Here is a 13061-nt window from a genome sequence, read left to right on the forward strand (position 1 = left end):
GGGCAGTTATTCCTATCTGTTTCCCTTGTGACTTGTATGTGTTCAGGTTTAGTAAACTTTTATTAAGCACCTACTGCATACTAGGCAGCATGCAGTGCTTTCACTAACTTGACTCAATCCTTGTTGCAGCCCTGGAGGAGGTGGGTATTACTTAGATGAGCAAACTCACGTGCTTGGATACTGAGACTTCTTCAAGGCTGAATAGCCAGAGCCTAAAATTGTGCCCATTTTCATAACCCTAGTGGTGGATGGATCTCCAGTCATTTTGGAAATGTGATTTGTGCTTTTTTTTTTTTTTTTTTCCCTCATTAAGACTTCTCTGGAGGAGTAGAGTGGGGCGGGGGGAGGGGAGCGGAAGGAGGGTGGGGAGGGCGGGAGGGGGAGGAACGGGGAACTGGAGAGATTAAGTTTTTGTGCGTGTGTCCCTGTGTGCGTGTGTCATTTTAAGGTGGCTCAGGAGCAGCCCAGAGGAGCCAGCGGCGACCCGAGTAGCGAGGAACCGAACCGGGAGCCGTGCCGCGCTGAGCGGGGGCCGCACAGCCGCAGCCCCGGGTGGAATGGGAGGGGTGGGAGCCGCCGCCGCCTCCAGGGCGCCTTTCGCTGTGGACGCTGACCTTCCGGGAGGAGGGTTTCATCACCTTAAATGGCTTTGAACTAATGAAACTATTCTCTTAAAAAGACAGACAGCCCATCGTGTGAACTAGAGTTTGTGGACAGATTTATATTGGGTTCATAGTGGCGTCATGCATGCAGACTCCTGCGAGTTCCCCTAAGTTCTTAGAGGACTGCTTTGCAAAAAGCAAAAAACTGCTTTTTTTTTTTTTTTTTTTTTTTTATCTGAGAGTTGCAAGGTTCCATAAAGAATGGTCCCTTGTGGATAAGCACAAAGTCAAGAGACAGTGATTGGACAGAATTTGTGAAGGTATCCGCCCCCAGATCATGAAGGACCCCCTGCACCCCCGCCCCCTGGTGGCACTGCTGGATGGCCGCGACTGCACTGTGGAGATGCCCATCCTGAAGCATGTGCAGTCCACGCAGGAAATCCACGAGAAGGTTCTAAATGAAGCCGTAGGTGTCAAGATGTACCACACCATCACCCTCACCAGGGAGGACCTGGGAAAGTTCAAGGCTCTGAGAGTGATCCTGCGGATAGGCAGTGGCTATGACAACGTGGACATCAAGGCTGCCGGCGAGTTCGGAATTGCTGTGTGTAACAACCCGTCTGCAACCGTGGAAGAGACAGCGGACTTTACCATCTGCTATATCCTCAATCTGTACCGGAGGAACACGTGGCTGTACCAGGCATTGCAGGAAGGCACGCGGGTTCAGAGCATGGAGCAGATCCACGAGGTGGCCTCAGGAGCGGCACACATCCGTGGGGAGACGCTGGGCCTCATCAGCTTTGGTTGCACCGGGCAGGTAGTTGCAGTTCGAGCCAAGGCCTTTGGATTCAGCATCATATTTTATGACCTCTACTTGCAGGATGGGATCCAGCAGTCCCTGGGCGTGCAAAGGGTCTACACCCTCCAGGATTTGCTGTATCGGAGTGGCTGGGTCTCCTTGCATTGCAATCTCAACGAACATAACCACCACCTCATCAATGACTTTACCATAAAGCAGATGAGGCAGGGAGCATTCCTTGTGAATGCAGCCCGTGGTGACCTGGTGGACGAGAAAGCCTTAGCACAAACCCTCAAGGATGGCAGGATACGAGGGGCAGCCCTCGACGTGCATGAGTCGGAGCCCTTTAGCTTTGCTCAGGGTCCGTTGAAAGATGCACCGAATCCCCTCTGCACTCCTCACACTGCCTGGTACAGCGAGCAGGCGTCACTGGAGATGAGGGAGGCAGCTGCCACAGAGATCCGTTGAGCCGTCACAGGTCGCATCCCAGAAAGCTTAAGAAACTGAACAATGAATTCTTTGTCACATCAGCGCCTTGGTCAGTAATAGACCAGCAAGCAATTCATCCTGAACTCGATGGTGCCACATACAGATATCCTCCAGGCATTGTGGGCGTGGCTCCAGGAGGACTTCCTGCAGCCATGGAAGGGATCATCCCTGGAGGCATCCCAGTGACTCACAACCTCCTGACAGTGGCACATCCTTCCCAAGCGCCCTCTCCCAACCAGCCCACAAAACACGGGGACAATCGAGAGCACCCCAACGAGCAATAGCAGAGAATGCCAGAAGGTAATCATTCAGATACACTTGGGACCAAGAGACAGTGAAAAATAGATGAACTAAGAGAGAAAGAATCTTACGGTCTTTGTAACTGATTTTGGACATACACATCATTGATGTTGCGGTGTTAAAACTACAAGAGCTACAAACTGAAGATGCTGTCTGCTTATGGAAGTGCTAAAAGACTAGGATGTGATTTATTAACGACCAACTTCTGTTATTGTGTGTTAAGTTTTTCATCTGTGTATCAAATCACAAAGAATAAATAGAGCTTTTTCCTTTATCAGTCCCTTGGGCACAGCAGGTCCTGAACACCCCGCTCTACAATGTTGCATCAAGAGTTCACACAACAAAATAAAAAATATTAAGAGGAAATCCCCATTCTGTGACGAGTCCGTTAAGTCTACAGGGGCTGGTGACCTCTTTTTGCTAATAGGAAAATCACATTACTACAAAATGGGGAAAAAACTGTTTGCCTGTGATAGACACCTGCACGCATAGGATTGAAGACAGTACAGGCTCCCGTACAGAGAAGCGTCTCTCACATCTGAACTGCATACTGAGTAGGCAGGTTGGTTGTAAGTTCAGTAAAACCCTCTGATGATGAAAAAAAAAAAAAAAGTATTAAGTTTCACAAGCTGTTTGTACTCAAATATATTTTCTCAGTTTCAGATGCTCTGCTATTTTATTGAGTAGAAAGTCTTGAGCTACAAGGGTTCAAGAAGAATAATGTTGCATTTCCTTATGTCTCAGGAAACATTTTTCTGGTAGCTTGTCAGATTGTCTATGAACAAACCCACTTTTTTAGACATTGATAAAGTCTTCTTTTCTTCACATGATATTTTATACAACAACACTTCAGATGTATTAGATGTGACTGATTTTAACAAATCCTATCAGATTTGTATCAAAATAGTTACATGTTCTATTCATAGTCTTTTGTGACTCATTGCCTTTTTGTTTTAAAAGATGGCCTATTTTGAGCTTTGTTTAGGTGCATTCCTGTTTTTGTGACAAAGGAAAACTTTAAAATTGTCCCAAACAGAAAAATAATGGCTATCAGAAGTATGTTTTGTTTTAGTGTGAGTTACCATTACTGTATTTGTTTATTGTAAAGGTGGACATTTGGTGTTCAGTACAGTTTTCAATAAAAAGTAATTAAAATTTGTTAAGTTCCGAAATTCAGGCACATCTCACTAACGTGAAAGTTCTCTACTTGAGATGTTTAAGGCAACTGCATTGTCAATTAGCCAATTTCCAACTCTTGTTACTGATAGGATTCTATCTGCCTGTTCCATAACCAGACTCAAGAACGCTGACAATTACTTCATGTGATACAAAGTTTAATTGAAAAATCAAAACTTCACACAAGTCCATCATTATCAAGTCATGCCATCCTTAAGATGTAATGGTGGGTTAGAGCTAAATCAATTCAAAAAAAAAACAAAGTTGCTCAACTTGTAGAGTTCTGATTTTAATTTACCCCAAAGCAAAATGACCTGGACCTGGTTCAAGGGAGGGAAGTGAACCTTGAAACTGTTTTGCCAATAACCTAACAAAATGATATTTACCAAGAAGTGTGGCAAAATAGTCCCATGAGTTAAGAACTTGAAGTTGATTTAATGAATCTTCTTTTTAAATAGAATTAAACCTTTATACAAAAAAAAAAAAGACTTCTCTGCTCTTGAACTTGCTCATCATAGTATAAAACAGACAAAATTAATAGGTGCAATGTTTTATTAATCTCATCTCCTTAATGAGTTCTGTGGTGAGTTTAACTCATTTGTGGTCCAGTCCTACTGTTATGGAAGTATGTGTGAACACTCATTTGTGCAATTATGTATTATTATATTCCTATCTGTGTATAAGTCTTTAATTTTGGAAAAATACTTTGCCTTTTACATTAACTTCATCCACAATATGAAGGGATTTTGACTCTTGGAGAAGTAGCAGATCCTATATTTGAGAACTTTCGGGAATAAGTTTGAGAAGGATGTTTTCAGACAGAATGTGACCAGAGAAGAGCCCCAGAGGGACATGTCTGAGGGGTGGTTGAAAAACTTGGTCATGTTTGTCAGAGAGGAAAGAAAATGCAGGCAGATCTGGTATGGTTTTCAAGAACATAAGGCACTTTTTATGGAAGAAGGAAGGACCTCACCTTCCATGTGGCTTCTACAGGCAGACCTAGGACCTGTGGTACAAGTTACGGGAGGATGAGGTCTGACTATTTGCGCTCCCTCAGAGGGAGTGAGGCCCCTGTCTCTGGAAGAGTTTAAATGGAGGCTCTGGACTCTGGCAGAGTGGACATGAGAGGCCACCCAGCATTTGGCTTAGACTTTCCTCCTATGACTTCTAAGTCTTCAGGTTTGGAGTTTGATAGAAATTAATATTTCTCTTTTGTCTTGCTGATTTCCATGGCAAAGCCTATAAGAACTTTTTGAGCTGTTTCTAAAATATCTTCCAAAAGCCATTTCTGAAACGTGCCTCCTTTCTCTTGCAGGAGAAAATGCAGAAGTTTCCATGGACGTTTCCCTGGCTTACCGCGATGATGCCTTTGCTGAGTGGACTGAAATGGCCCATGAGAGAGTACCACGGAAACTCAAATGCACCTTCACGTCTCCCAAGGTATGAGCCCTTGCTGTCTAAGCCAACAGAGTTTTTATCTGCTTCTCAGGTATGTGGAAAGATTTGTTTACTTTTCCTAGGTGTGTCCCTTCTTCGCATGAGGACAGCTTTGGTAATACCTGTTCTGCGGAGCATTTTCTTTCCTCTTCTCTCCTACCATGGGTCTTTCCTAACTTTGCTTTTGCCTATTACTGTTAAGATTTCCTGTGAAATAGTAAAAACATGAGGTTGAAGCCTCTGAGTACCTTGCCCCAGCTTTAGCCATTGTTTTCCTAAAGAGGAGAAAGATTGGGTGGTTTTATCGCTGACGGTGTGACCTCAGGTAAGCTTACATAATCTGTCTGAGCTTCAGTTTTTCTTCTGTGAGATGAGATAAGAGTACCTACCTTGGGAGTCTTTTTAAGGGCTAGATCAAGCTTGTCCAACCCGCTGCCTGTGGACCGCAGGTAGCCCAGGACGGCTTTGAATGTGGCCCAGGGCAAATTCACTAACTTTCTTAAAACTTTGTAAGATCTTTTTTTGATTTTTTTTTTAGCTCATCAGCTAAAGTTAGTGTATTTTATGTGTGGCTCAGGACAATTCTCCTCCTTCCGGTGTGGCCCAGGGAAACCAAAAGATTGGACACCCCTGGACTAGATGATACAATGAACGTAGGCAGGATGACCTTATACTTTAACATCTTGTCTGGGACATATCTGAGAGTCAAAGTGGATATTAACCAGATGGGCCACTAGGAGAAAATGTATAAACTAAGGCCCTCCATGGGCAAACCTAAGGACCTGTTGCAGTGTTTTTCTGAAGCACTAGGGGAATCTCACTCCCCCAGGTTTCCTAGAACAAAGCTACAGTGTGTTCTGAGGACCAACAGTGGCAGCATCACCTGAGAGGTTTTAGGAAAGGCAGATTCCCAGGGCACACCCAAAACCTATTAAGTCAATGTCTCAGGGGATAGGAGCAAGGAATCTATGTTTTAACAGTCCTTCAGTTTATTACCTTAAACTCAATGAAGTTTGAGAGCCACTGCCCTAGACCCTCTGCTGAATGCTAAACTGGGGGTGGGGGAAAGGAAGGAGAGAGAGAGGAATCTTCTTAAATGCCCTAAATACTGGCAGAGGCAGGACTTTAGTGCTTGAAGAAAAGTCTCTACCAGGATACAACGAATTTGTCTCCGAGACAGGAAGGTTGAGCCAGTGTCCCAGATGCCAATGTGTCTCTTTTCCTTTGAACTTCCGTAAATTTGTGTCATGGGTGACCATGTTACTCACTCCATAGTGACAGGGAAGTGTGGGACACCCAGAGACCCATCATGGGGGATTTCATATCTCAATTTCCACAGGGCTGTCCTCCAGAGAAAGCCATTTGTAGGTAGAAATGAGTGATAGACAGAAACTAGAGGAAGCAGGAGGGAGGAATAGCTAACATTTTCAGATCTTTGCATGCAACGGAGAAAATTAATTAAAAATCTTTCTAGCTGTCTCTGCAAGTTGACTGCATCTTTGAAACACTGGTTGAACATCTAAGCTAGATGGCTTTTGGATGCAGAATTGTATCCTTAGAAAAGGGAAAAGTCATTTCTCTTATTTATACACTTGGAGGGCACTGAGTAGTGTGAGGGGGAAGGGTGTTTGCCTGCAACTGCTTCTTAATGACGGTTGCTTAATTATCTTTAGGATGTGTTGATCCCTTGCAAGAAAGATATTAAACCTTGAAAGGTGCGAAGGAAATGAATCATCAAGTCTCTGCTTTTTGATTGCAGTGAAATTTAGTCTTGACTCTCAAGATTAAATGAGAAATTGCTTTAAAGCTTTTCAGTCCCTGGTGGATTGTGAAGCTGAAAAAAAAAAAAGTCAAGTTGCCACCTGCTGTAATTTGTCCTAATTAGCCAGTCTCATGCTGGAGTTGGGGGAGAACTGGGGGTGGGGGAAAGGAAGGAGAGAGAGAGGAATCTTCCTTCTTAAATGCCCTAAATACTTCAGTGCTTGAAGGAAAGTATCTACCAGGATACAACGAATTTGTCTCCGAGACAGGAAGGTTGAACCAGTGTCCCAGATGCCAATGTGTCTCTTTTTATTTGAACTTAGGTAAATTTGTGTCATGGGTGGCCATGTTACTCACTCTGTAGTGACAGGGAAGTGTGGGACACCCAGAGACCCATCATGGGGGATTAGAAGTGACCCTGGAGATCATCTTACTTACCTTTCTCACTTAGGAAGAAACTGAGGCCAAATGAGGCAGGGTGACCCAAGGTACCCAGCAAGGAACATGGTCAGGACTAGAATCAGAGCCTCCTGGCCTGGAGTTCAAGTCTTTATCACAGCACAACGCCTGCCTTTGGGCAGGGCCCATGTCCTTCTCCCAATTCTGCTACTTTTGGGACCCTGGGCGAGACACACACCAGATGGTATTAGACTAAGTAGGTTTTATTCCCTTCCCCCCTCAAATTCTCAATTTCCATAAATAAAATAAGGCCCTAACTGGAAACAAATCAGAAAATGTCCTCTTGCTGTTACCACAGAGGATAATCAGCCTCCTCACTGCAACTTAATCTGAGGGAGAATTAGAGCCTGTAGTGAATTTTCAGTAGTACCTGCAAAGCCCCCATCCTCCCTGATTTGAAAGTGTAAGAGAGAAAGGAGTGGAGGGGAGAAAAAGACAATCTGTATAGGAAGAATCATCCGACCTGCAGCTGAGGTTTGAAAAAGCAGCAGCATTCTTTCTACAGAAGAGTTTTTAAAAATCAACCATGCCAACTCTAATCAACTGGTGTGTCTGAGAAGAGCCGCTCACACCTTAGGGATAAAAACTGTTGACAACTGATCGGTAATGTGTGCCGTGGTGGGGAAGAGGGGTTAAAAGCACCTCCCCACCTCCACCTTGCCATGTGTGTCTCTGTCTCTGTACAAAGGTCTGTTTACTGCACTCTAAGCTCTGACTGTTCAGTAAGGAACCCTCCCCACCAGCCAAGATCTCAGGGTCAGAGCCCCTTCCTACACACTCTTAGACTATAGACTCCTTGTTATCTTCTTTCTTCTCATTTCTTCAGTGGATCTTTGCTCTGAAGATTTATGACAAATTTTGGAGGGCTTGTGAATTCAGGCTTAGGGACGACAAATTAGATCTCCCCTATAACTTGATCAGGAGGTACCAAGTAAACATTGAAGCTGACGTAGAAACCCAACATTGATGGTAAACTCTTATCTTCTGTATCAGGGAAAAGTCCCAGCCTGCTGAAGCTCATTCCTCTACATGCTCATATTTACCCCTGGCCCCCACCCCTCAGCAGGTACACATAGCTGGGAGTCCTGGTGAGGTGGAGCAGAATTTAGTTTTCAAAAAAAAGCTGTGTCCCTACTGTCCGATTTCTCTCCACCGTGCTCTGGGCAGTATCTCTTAAATTGTTTGGCACGAAGTCCAAGAGGCTTTCCTAGACACTGGGCTAAATCTTCATTTCATTAAAATGTCTATTCCCTTCTGCCATCTTGGACTGTTAGGAAGCACTGGAGGCAGAAAATTCTGAGTGGTTATCTCTGGCCACTAATCTTATTATTACCTTTGTTTCTTCTGTTTCAACCTTCCCTAAATACCAAGGGCTCCTCGTGTCTTTTTTTTTCCTGGCAAGTGAATAAAAAGAAGATATTTTCAGCTGCTTCTAGCTTCTCCCTCAGGCCAAAATCAGAAGAATAATTAGCTGTCCTTAAAGAGTGTAATGATTCAGCAGGAGCTTCCACCTGAACGTTTAAGAAGCTGACTGTTCCACAGAGCCTTAGAGGTCCCTGACGACACACTGCCGATAAAAACTGTTGTAGCCCTCGCAGACAAGATTAGTAAGATGTGAGGTTCTAATGAAGATGAAACAGCCGAGAATGGTGTTAGGAGATAGAAGGAAGGTGTCTCTGCTTTCTACCTAAAATTTCTGGTTCTACCTTGAATATGGCTGCTGTTGTTGTTTGTTTGTTTTTAGGTTGGGATGGCTGGGTGGACACCATGCCTCCAGTATGCCTTGTTGCTCTGTACCTCTAAGGTGTACCTTTAAGCATTAGCTGTTTAAAATTGCTGTTATGGGTCCAGGGTAACAGAATTCAGAGCCAGTCTATTGGAAATAGTGACCCTGCCTCAAACCCTCTGCTCTTCTTCCAGACCCCAGAGCATGAGGGCCGTTACTATGAATGTGATGTCCTTCCTTTCATGGAAATTGGGTCGGTGGCCCATAAGTTTTACCTTTTAAACATCCGGCTGCCTGTGAATGAGAAGAAGAAAATCAATGTGGGAATTGGGGAGATAAAGGATATCCGGTTGGTGGTAAGTGAATGTAATTGATCTTGGCATGTGTATTGGAGGGGAACTCCATCTCACTCATGGCACCTCTATGCCTCACCTGTCTCATCTGAGAAATGGGAATAACAACATACTCATGATGGCTGAGATAATAAAGTGAATTAATTTGTGTGAGAGATTACAGAAATGGAAAACAATGCAATTATTGTGCCCACTTAAGATTTTAAATGGGCTTAAGATCACTTAAGATCATTATAATGATAAGATCATGATATAGTCATGATTGCATAATGAATAACACCAAGATAAAAGTAAATTTTCTTTTTTATGTGTTTCACCTTGCAAGCACAATTGTTAAAGGGAATAGGGGTGGTTTAGGTTCTTTCCATCTTATTTGTTTAATTGGGGAAAAGTTAGAACTTGCTGCAAGGAGGACCTTTCTTTTCAACCTCAACAAAGTCTCACAATAATTGGGTAAAGAAACAGAAAAGCATAAGAATTACCTATAATGTCCTACTATTTAGAGAAATAGTCACTGTTCAGGTTTTCATATATCTCCTTCCAGGCTTTTTATATACGTAGTAATTCCCTTACAAAAAGTAGGATCATATTGAACTGACTTTTTTTCCTTGCTTTCTTATTTAATGGTATATATAATATAAATTGGTGAATGTAGTATAAATATACTTTACAATATTGGTTAGCATTTTATAGAATAGATTTACCTTAACACTTACTAATCTCAACATATTGACCATCTAGGATATCTGCAACTTTCTAATGAAAAGCTTACAAAAAGAAAAAAAATTGATCATGTACTTAATCATTATCTTAGCATAGGGAAAAAGCTCTTGTAGCCCTAGTAGACCAGATTAGTAAGATGTGTGAGGGTCGAATGAGGATTAAATGGCCAAGAGAGGTGTTAGGAGATATAGGATATCTCTGCTTTTTACCTAAAATTTCTGGTTCTACCTCAAATGTGGCTTTTTTGGGGGGCACACTGTAGGGGTGGTAGCTGGGTAGATATCATACACCCTGTAGGCCCTATTAATCCATACCTGCCCTATTAATCCATACCTCTAAAGTGGACCTTTAGGCATGAGCATTTTAAAATCAGTGGGATGAGTCCAAGGTAAGATAATTCAGCCTCTCGGAAACAGTGACCCTGCCCCAAAGCCCCATGCTCTTCTTTCAGACCCCAGAGCATGAAAGCCATTACTGTGAATAGGATGCCCTCTTTATTTCTCTGGTCTCAGGTCCATAGCACAGGGCTCTTTTAATATGTATTTCTGTTATCTCTGAGGAGAGGCCAAGGGTGTATGAGGGCAGTGCATGCTATGAATGTGAAAGCTCTTGATCATGAACATTTTGCAGACAAGGTCTCCACTTACCTCTCCCACAAACGCATTTGCCAGTAGAAGGAAATGCTAAGATAATATTCACCTTCAAAATTATCACTGGTCTCTGCCTAGGGGATCCACCAAAATGGAGGCTTCACCAAGGTGTGGTTTGCCATGAAGACCTTCCTTACGCCCAGCATCTTCATCATTATGGTGTGGTACTGGAGGAGGATCACCATGATGTCCCGACCCCCAGTGCTTCTGGAAAAGTAAGAGCTGGTTTTGCAGTGCTCTTCAGGAATACTAGCTTCTCGTGATCTGCCAAGCTCTTGCTTTTGCTTGTGTCCATTTCAAGCAGCCAGTGTGTGACTTAGGCCAGTGATTTGACCAGGAGTCATCCTGGACTCCTTTTTCTCCTGCAGCTTTCCTATGCAAGTTGTGATTAAGTTAATCCTCAGGGTTCTACCTCTCTCACCTTTCTGGCTCTTTTTAATTAATTTATTTATTTTTTGGAGACAAAGTCTCACGCTCTTGTCCAGGCTGGAGTGCAGTGCTGGGATCTCAGCTTGCTGCAGCCTTGACTTTACAGGTTCCAGTAATCATCCCATCTCAGCTTCCCAGTAGCTAGAACCACAGGTGTATACTCCCCAGCTAGTTTTTGTATTTTTTGTAGAGACAGGGTTTCACTATGTTGCCCAGGCTGATCTCGAACTCCTGAGCTCAAGTGATTTGCCTGCTTCAGCTTCCCAAAGTGCTGGGATTACAGGTGTGAGCCACCACACCCAGCTGACCTTTCTGACTCTTTAACCTCTTTGCTCCTCGGGATACTCCGTGGTCAATCAGATACTTGTCTGTGTTGTAGTGAAGAAACTGCCCTAAGCCCAGCTCCTCTCACTTAAAGAAAGACAGTGCTCCTGCAGGTGTACCTACTTTCTCTCCACATCATTGACTTCTCCCTTTCTGCTGGATTCTTTCTATTAATATACAAACATGCCCTGCCATCTCCCCTTCTTAGACAAAATTCTCCCATTTCCCACTTCTCCCTGAAGCTACATACCCTCTTTCTGCCCCTCATTACAGCAATGCTTCTCAAAAACCTTGTGCATATGTCTTCTCCTCTGTTCTCTCTTGAGTCCCTTCCAGTCTGGATTCATCTCCAGCACTTTACTAAAACTGCTTTTCACAGGATCACCAACAACCTTCATAGTCCAAATCCAAAGATCATTTTTTAGTCCTCACTTTTTTTTTTTTTTTTTTTACTCATCCCAGCATCTGACATAATCAGTTTTTCTTCCCAGAGTCTCCTCTACTCTTCTGTTGGTCATTCTTCTTTGCTGACCAGCATGTAGGCTCCATTTCTGTCTCCTTCCATCTTTCCAGCCTCTTAGACTTTGGGACTGGGGCACCTGCTTTGGACCTCTTCTCTTTATTAGCTGTGCTTTCCTCAGGGGTGATCTCACCTACCTTCGTGGTCTGAAAAATCATCTGCTCTCTGATGACTCTTAATCTGTATCTTTAGCCTCAGCCTCTCCCAACTCTGGACCCAAATATTGCAGCTCTTTACTTAATGTCTTCATTTGCATTGAAAATGTCACATGTACCAAGGACAACACTTGATTGTGTCCCACTTCCAACCTGTTCCCTCCCAGAATCCCCATTTCAGTAAATGGCAACTCCATCTTTTCAGTTGTTCAAACTGGAAATGTAGCAGTGAGTCATCCTGTATGTCTCTGTTTTTCACACTTCTCATCTAACTCACCGGGAAGTCTCACCATTTCCACTGCGGCCACCCTAGTCTAACTAACCCACAATCGCTTCTCACCTGGATCAGTGGGAACAGCCTTGTTGCAACCCCTCTCCTTGCTTCCACCACGTGCCTCCCTGCAGCCTATTCACAGGATAGCCGGAGTGCCCCCTTTCAGATGTTAATCAGATCCTGTCACTCCTCTGCTCAAAGCTCTCCACTGGCTTTTCATCTCCTTTGCCCTGACCTATAAGCCCCTTGATGACTGGGTGCCTTCCACCTCTGATCTTGTCATTGTCCTCTCCAACACCCACCAGCCCCCTTTATTGTGCTCAAACCCTCACACCAGGGCCTTCACACTTGCTGATCTCTTGTCTGTCCACTTTATGTAAAATCACATCCCCATTGCTCTCCACTCTCTTGCCTAGCATTTTTTTTCATGATGCTTATTCATTTATTTATTATCTTTTTCTTATACTCCCTCTCTCACTGCATCTCTATGCAAGCATCACAAGAGCACAATCCTTGCTTATTTTGTTCACAGTTATATTCTCAGCATCTCAGAATAGTGACTGACACATAGTAGGAGTTTAATAAATATTTTTTGAGTGAATGAATCATGTCACTCCATTGTTTAAACTTTTTATTGGATTCCAATAAAAAGTCTCTTCAAGATACATTTCAGTTCTCTAGTGGGATATGCAAGTTTCTTCATGAGCACAGCCCTCTTTGTTTCTCTGGTCTCATGTCCTGTCATTTCCTGATGTGCCACATGCAGGTCCCCAAATGCACCAGGTTCTTCTAGGCCTCTGTGCCTCCATCCAGGCTCTGCCCTCTCCTCCAAACACCCTTTCCACCTCCCTTACCTTGACTCACAACTCAGCTCCATTCCTGTC

At 43.7% G+C, this 13061-nt stretch overlaps 1 protein-coding gene and 1 pseudogene across 4 annotated transcripts in view; both read left to right on the top strand.

Moving 5' to 3' along the window:
* WLS (Wnt ligand secretion mediator) overlaps positions 1–13061 on the top strand; it is a 135956-nt gene that overhangs the window by 69719 nt on the left and 53176 nt on the right. For all 4 annotated transcript variants that reach the window (XM_028832614.2, XM_077988404.1, XM_015142045.3 and 1 more), the window contains exons 3-5: positions 4682–4806; positions 8944–9105; positions 10554–10690. In XM_028832614.2, the coding sequence (XP_028688447.1) occupies positions 4682–4806; positions 8944–9105; positions 10554–10690 (424 nt within the window). The remainder of the gene's footprint in view (positions 1–4681; positions 4807–8943; positions 9106–10553; positions 10691–13061) is intronic.
* Positions 726–2307, top strand: LOC114672102 (C-terminal-binding protein 2 pseudogene; annotated as a pseudogene).

Source organism: Macaca mulatta, chromosome 1 (genome assembly GCF_049350105.2).
Source record: "Macaca mulatta isolate MMU2019108-1 chromosome 1, T2T-MMU8v2.0, whole genome shotgun sequence".
NCBI lineage: Eukaryota > Metazoa > Chordata > Mammalia > Primates > Cercopithecidae > Macaca > Macaca mulatta.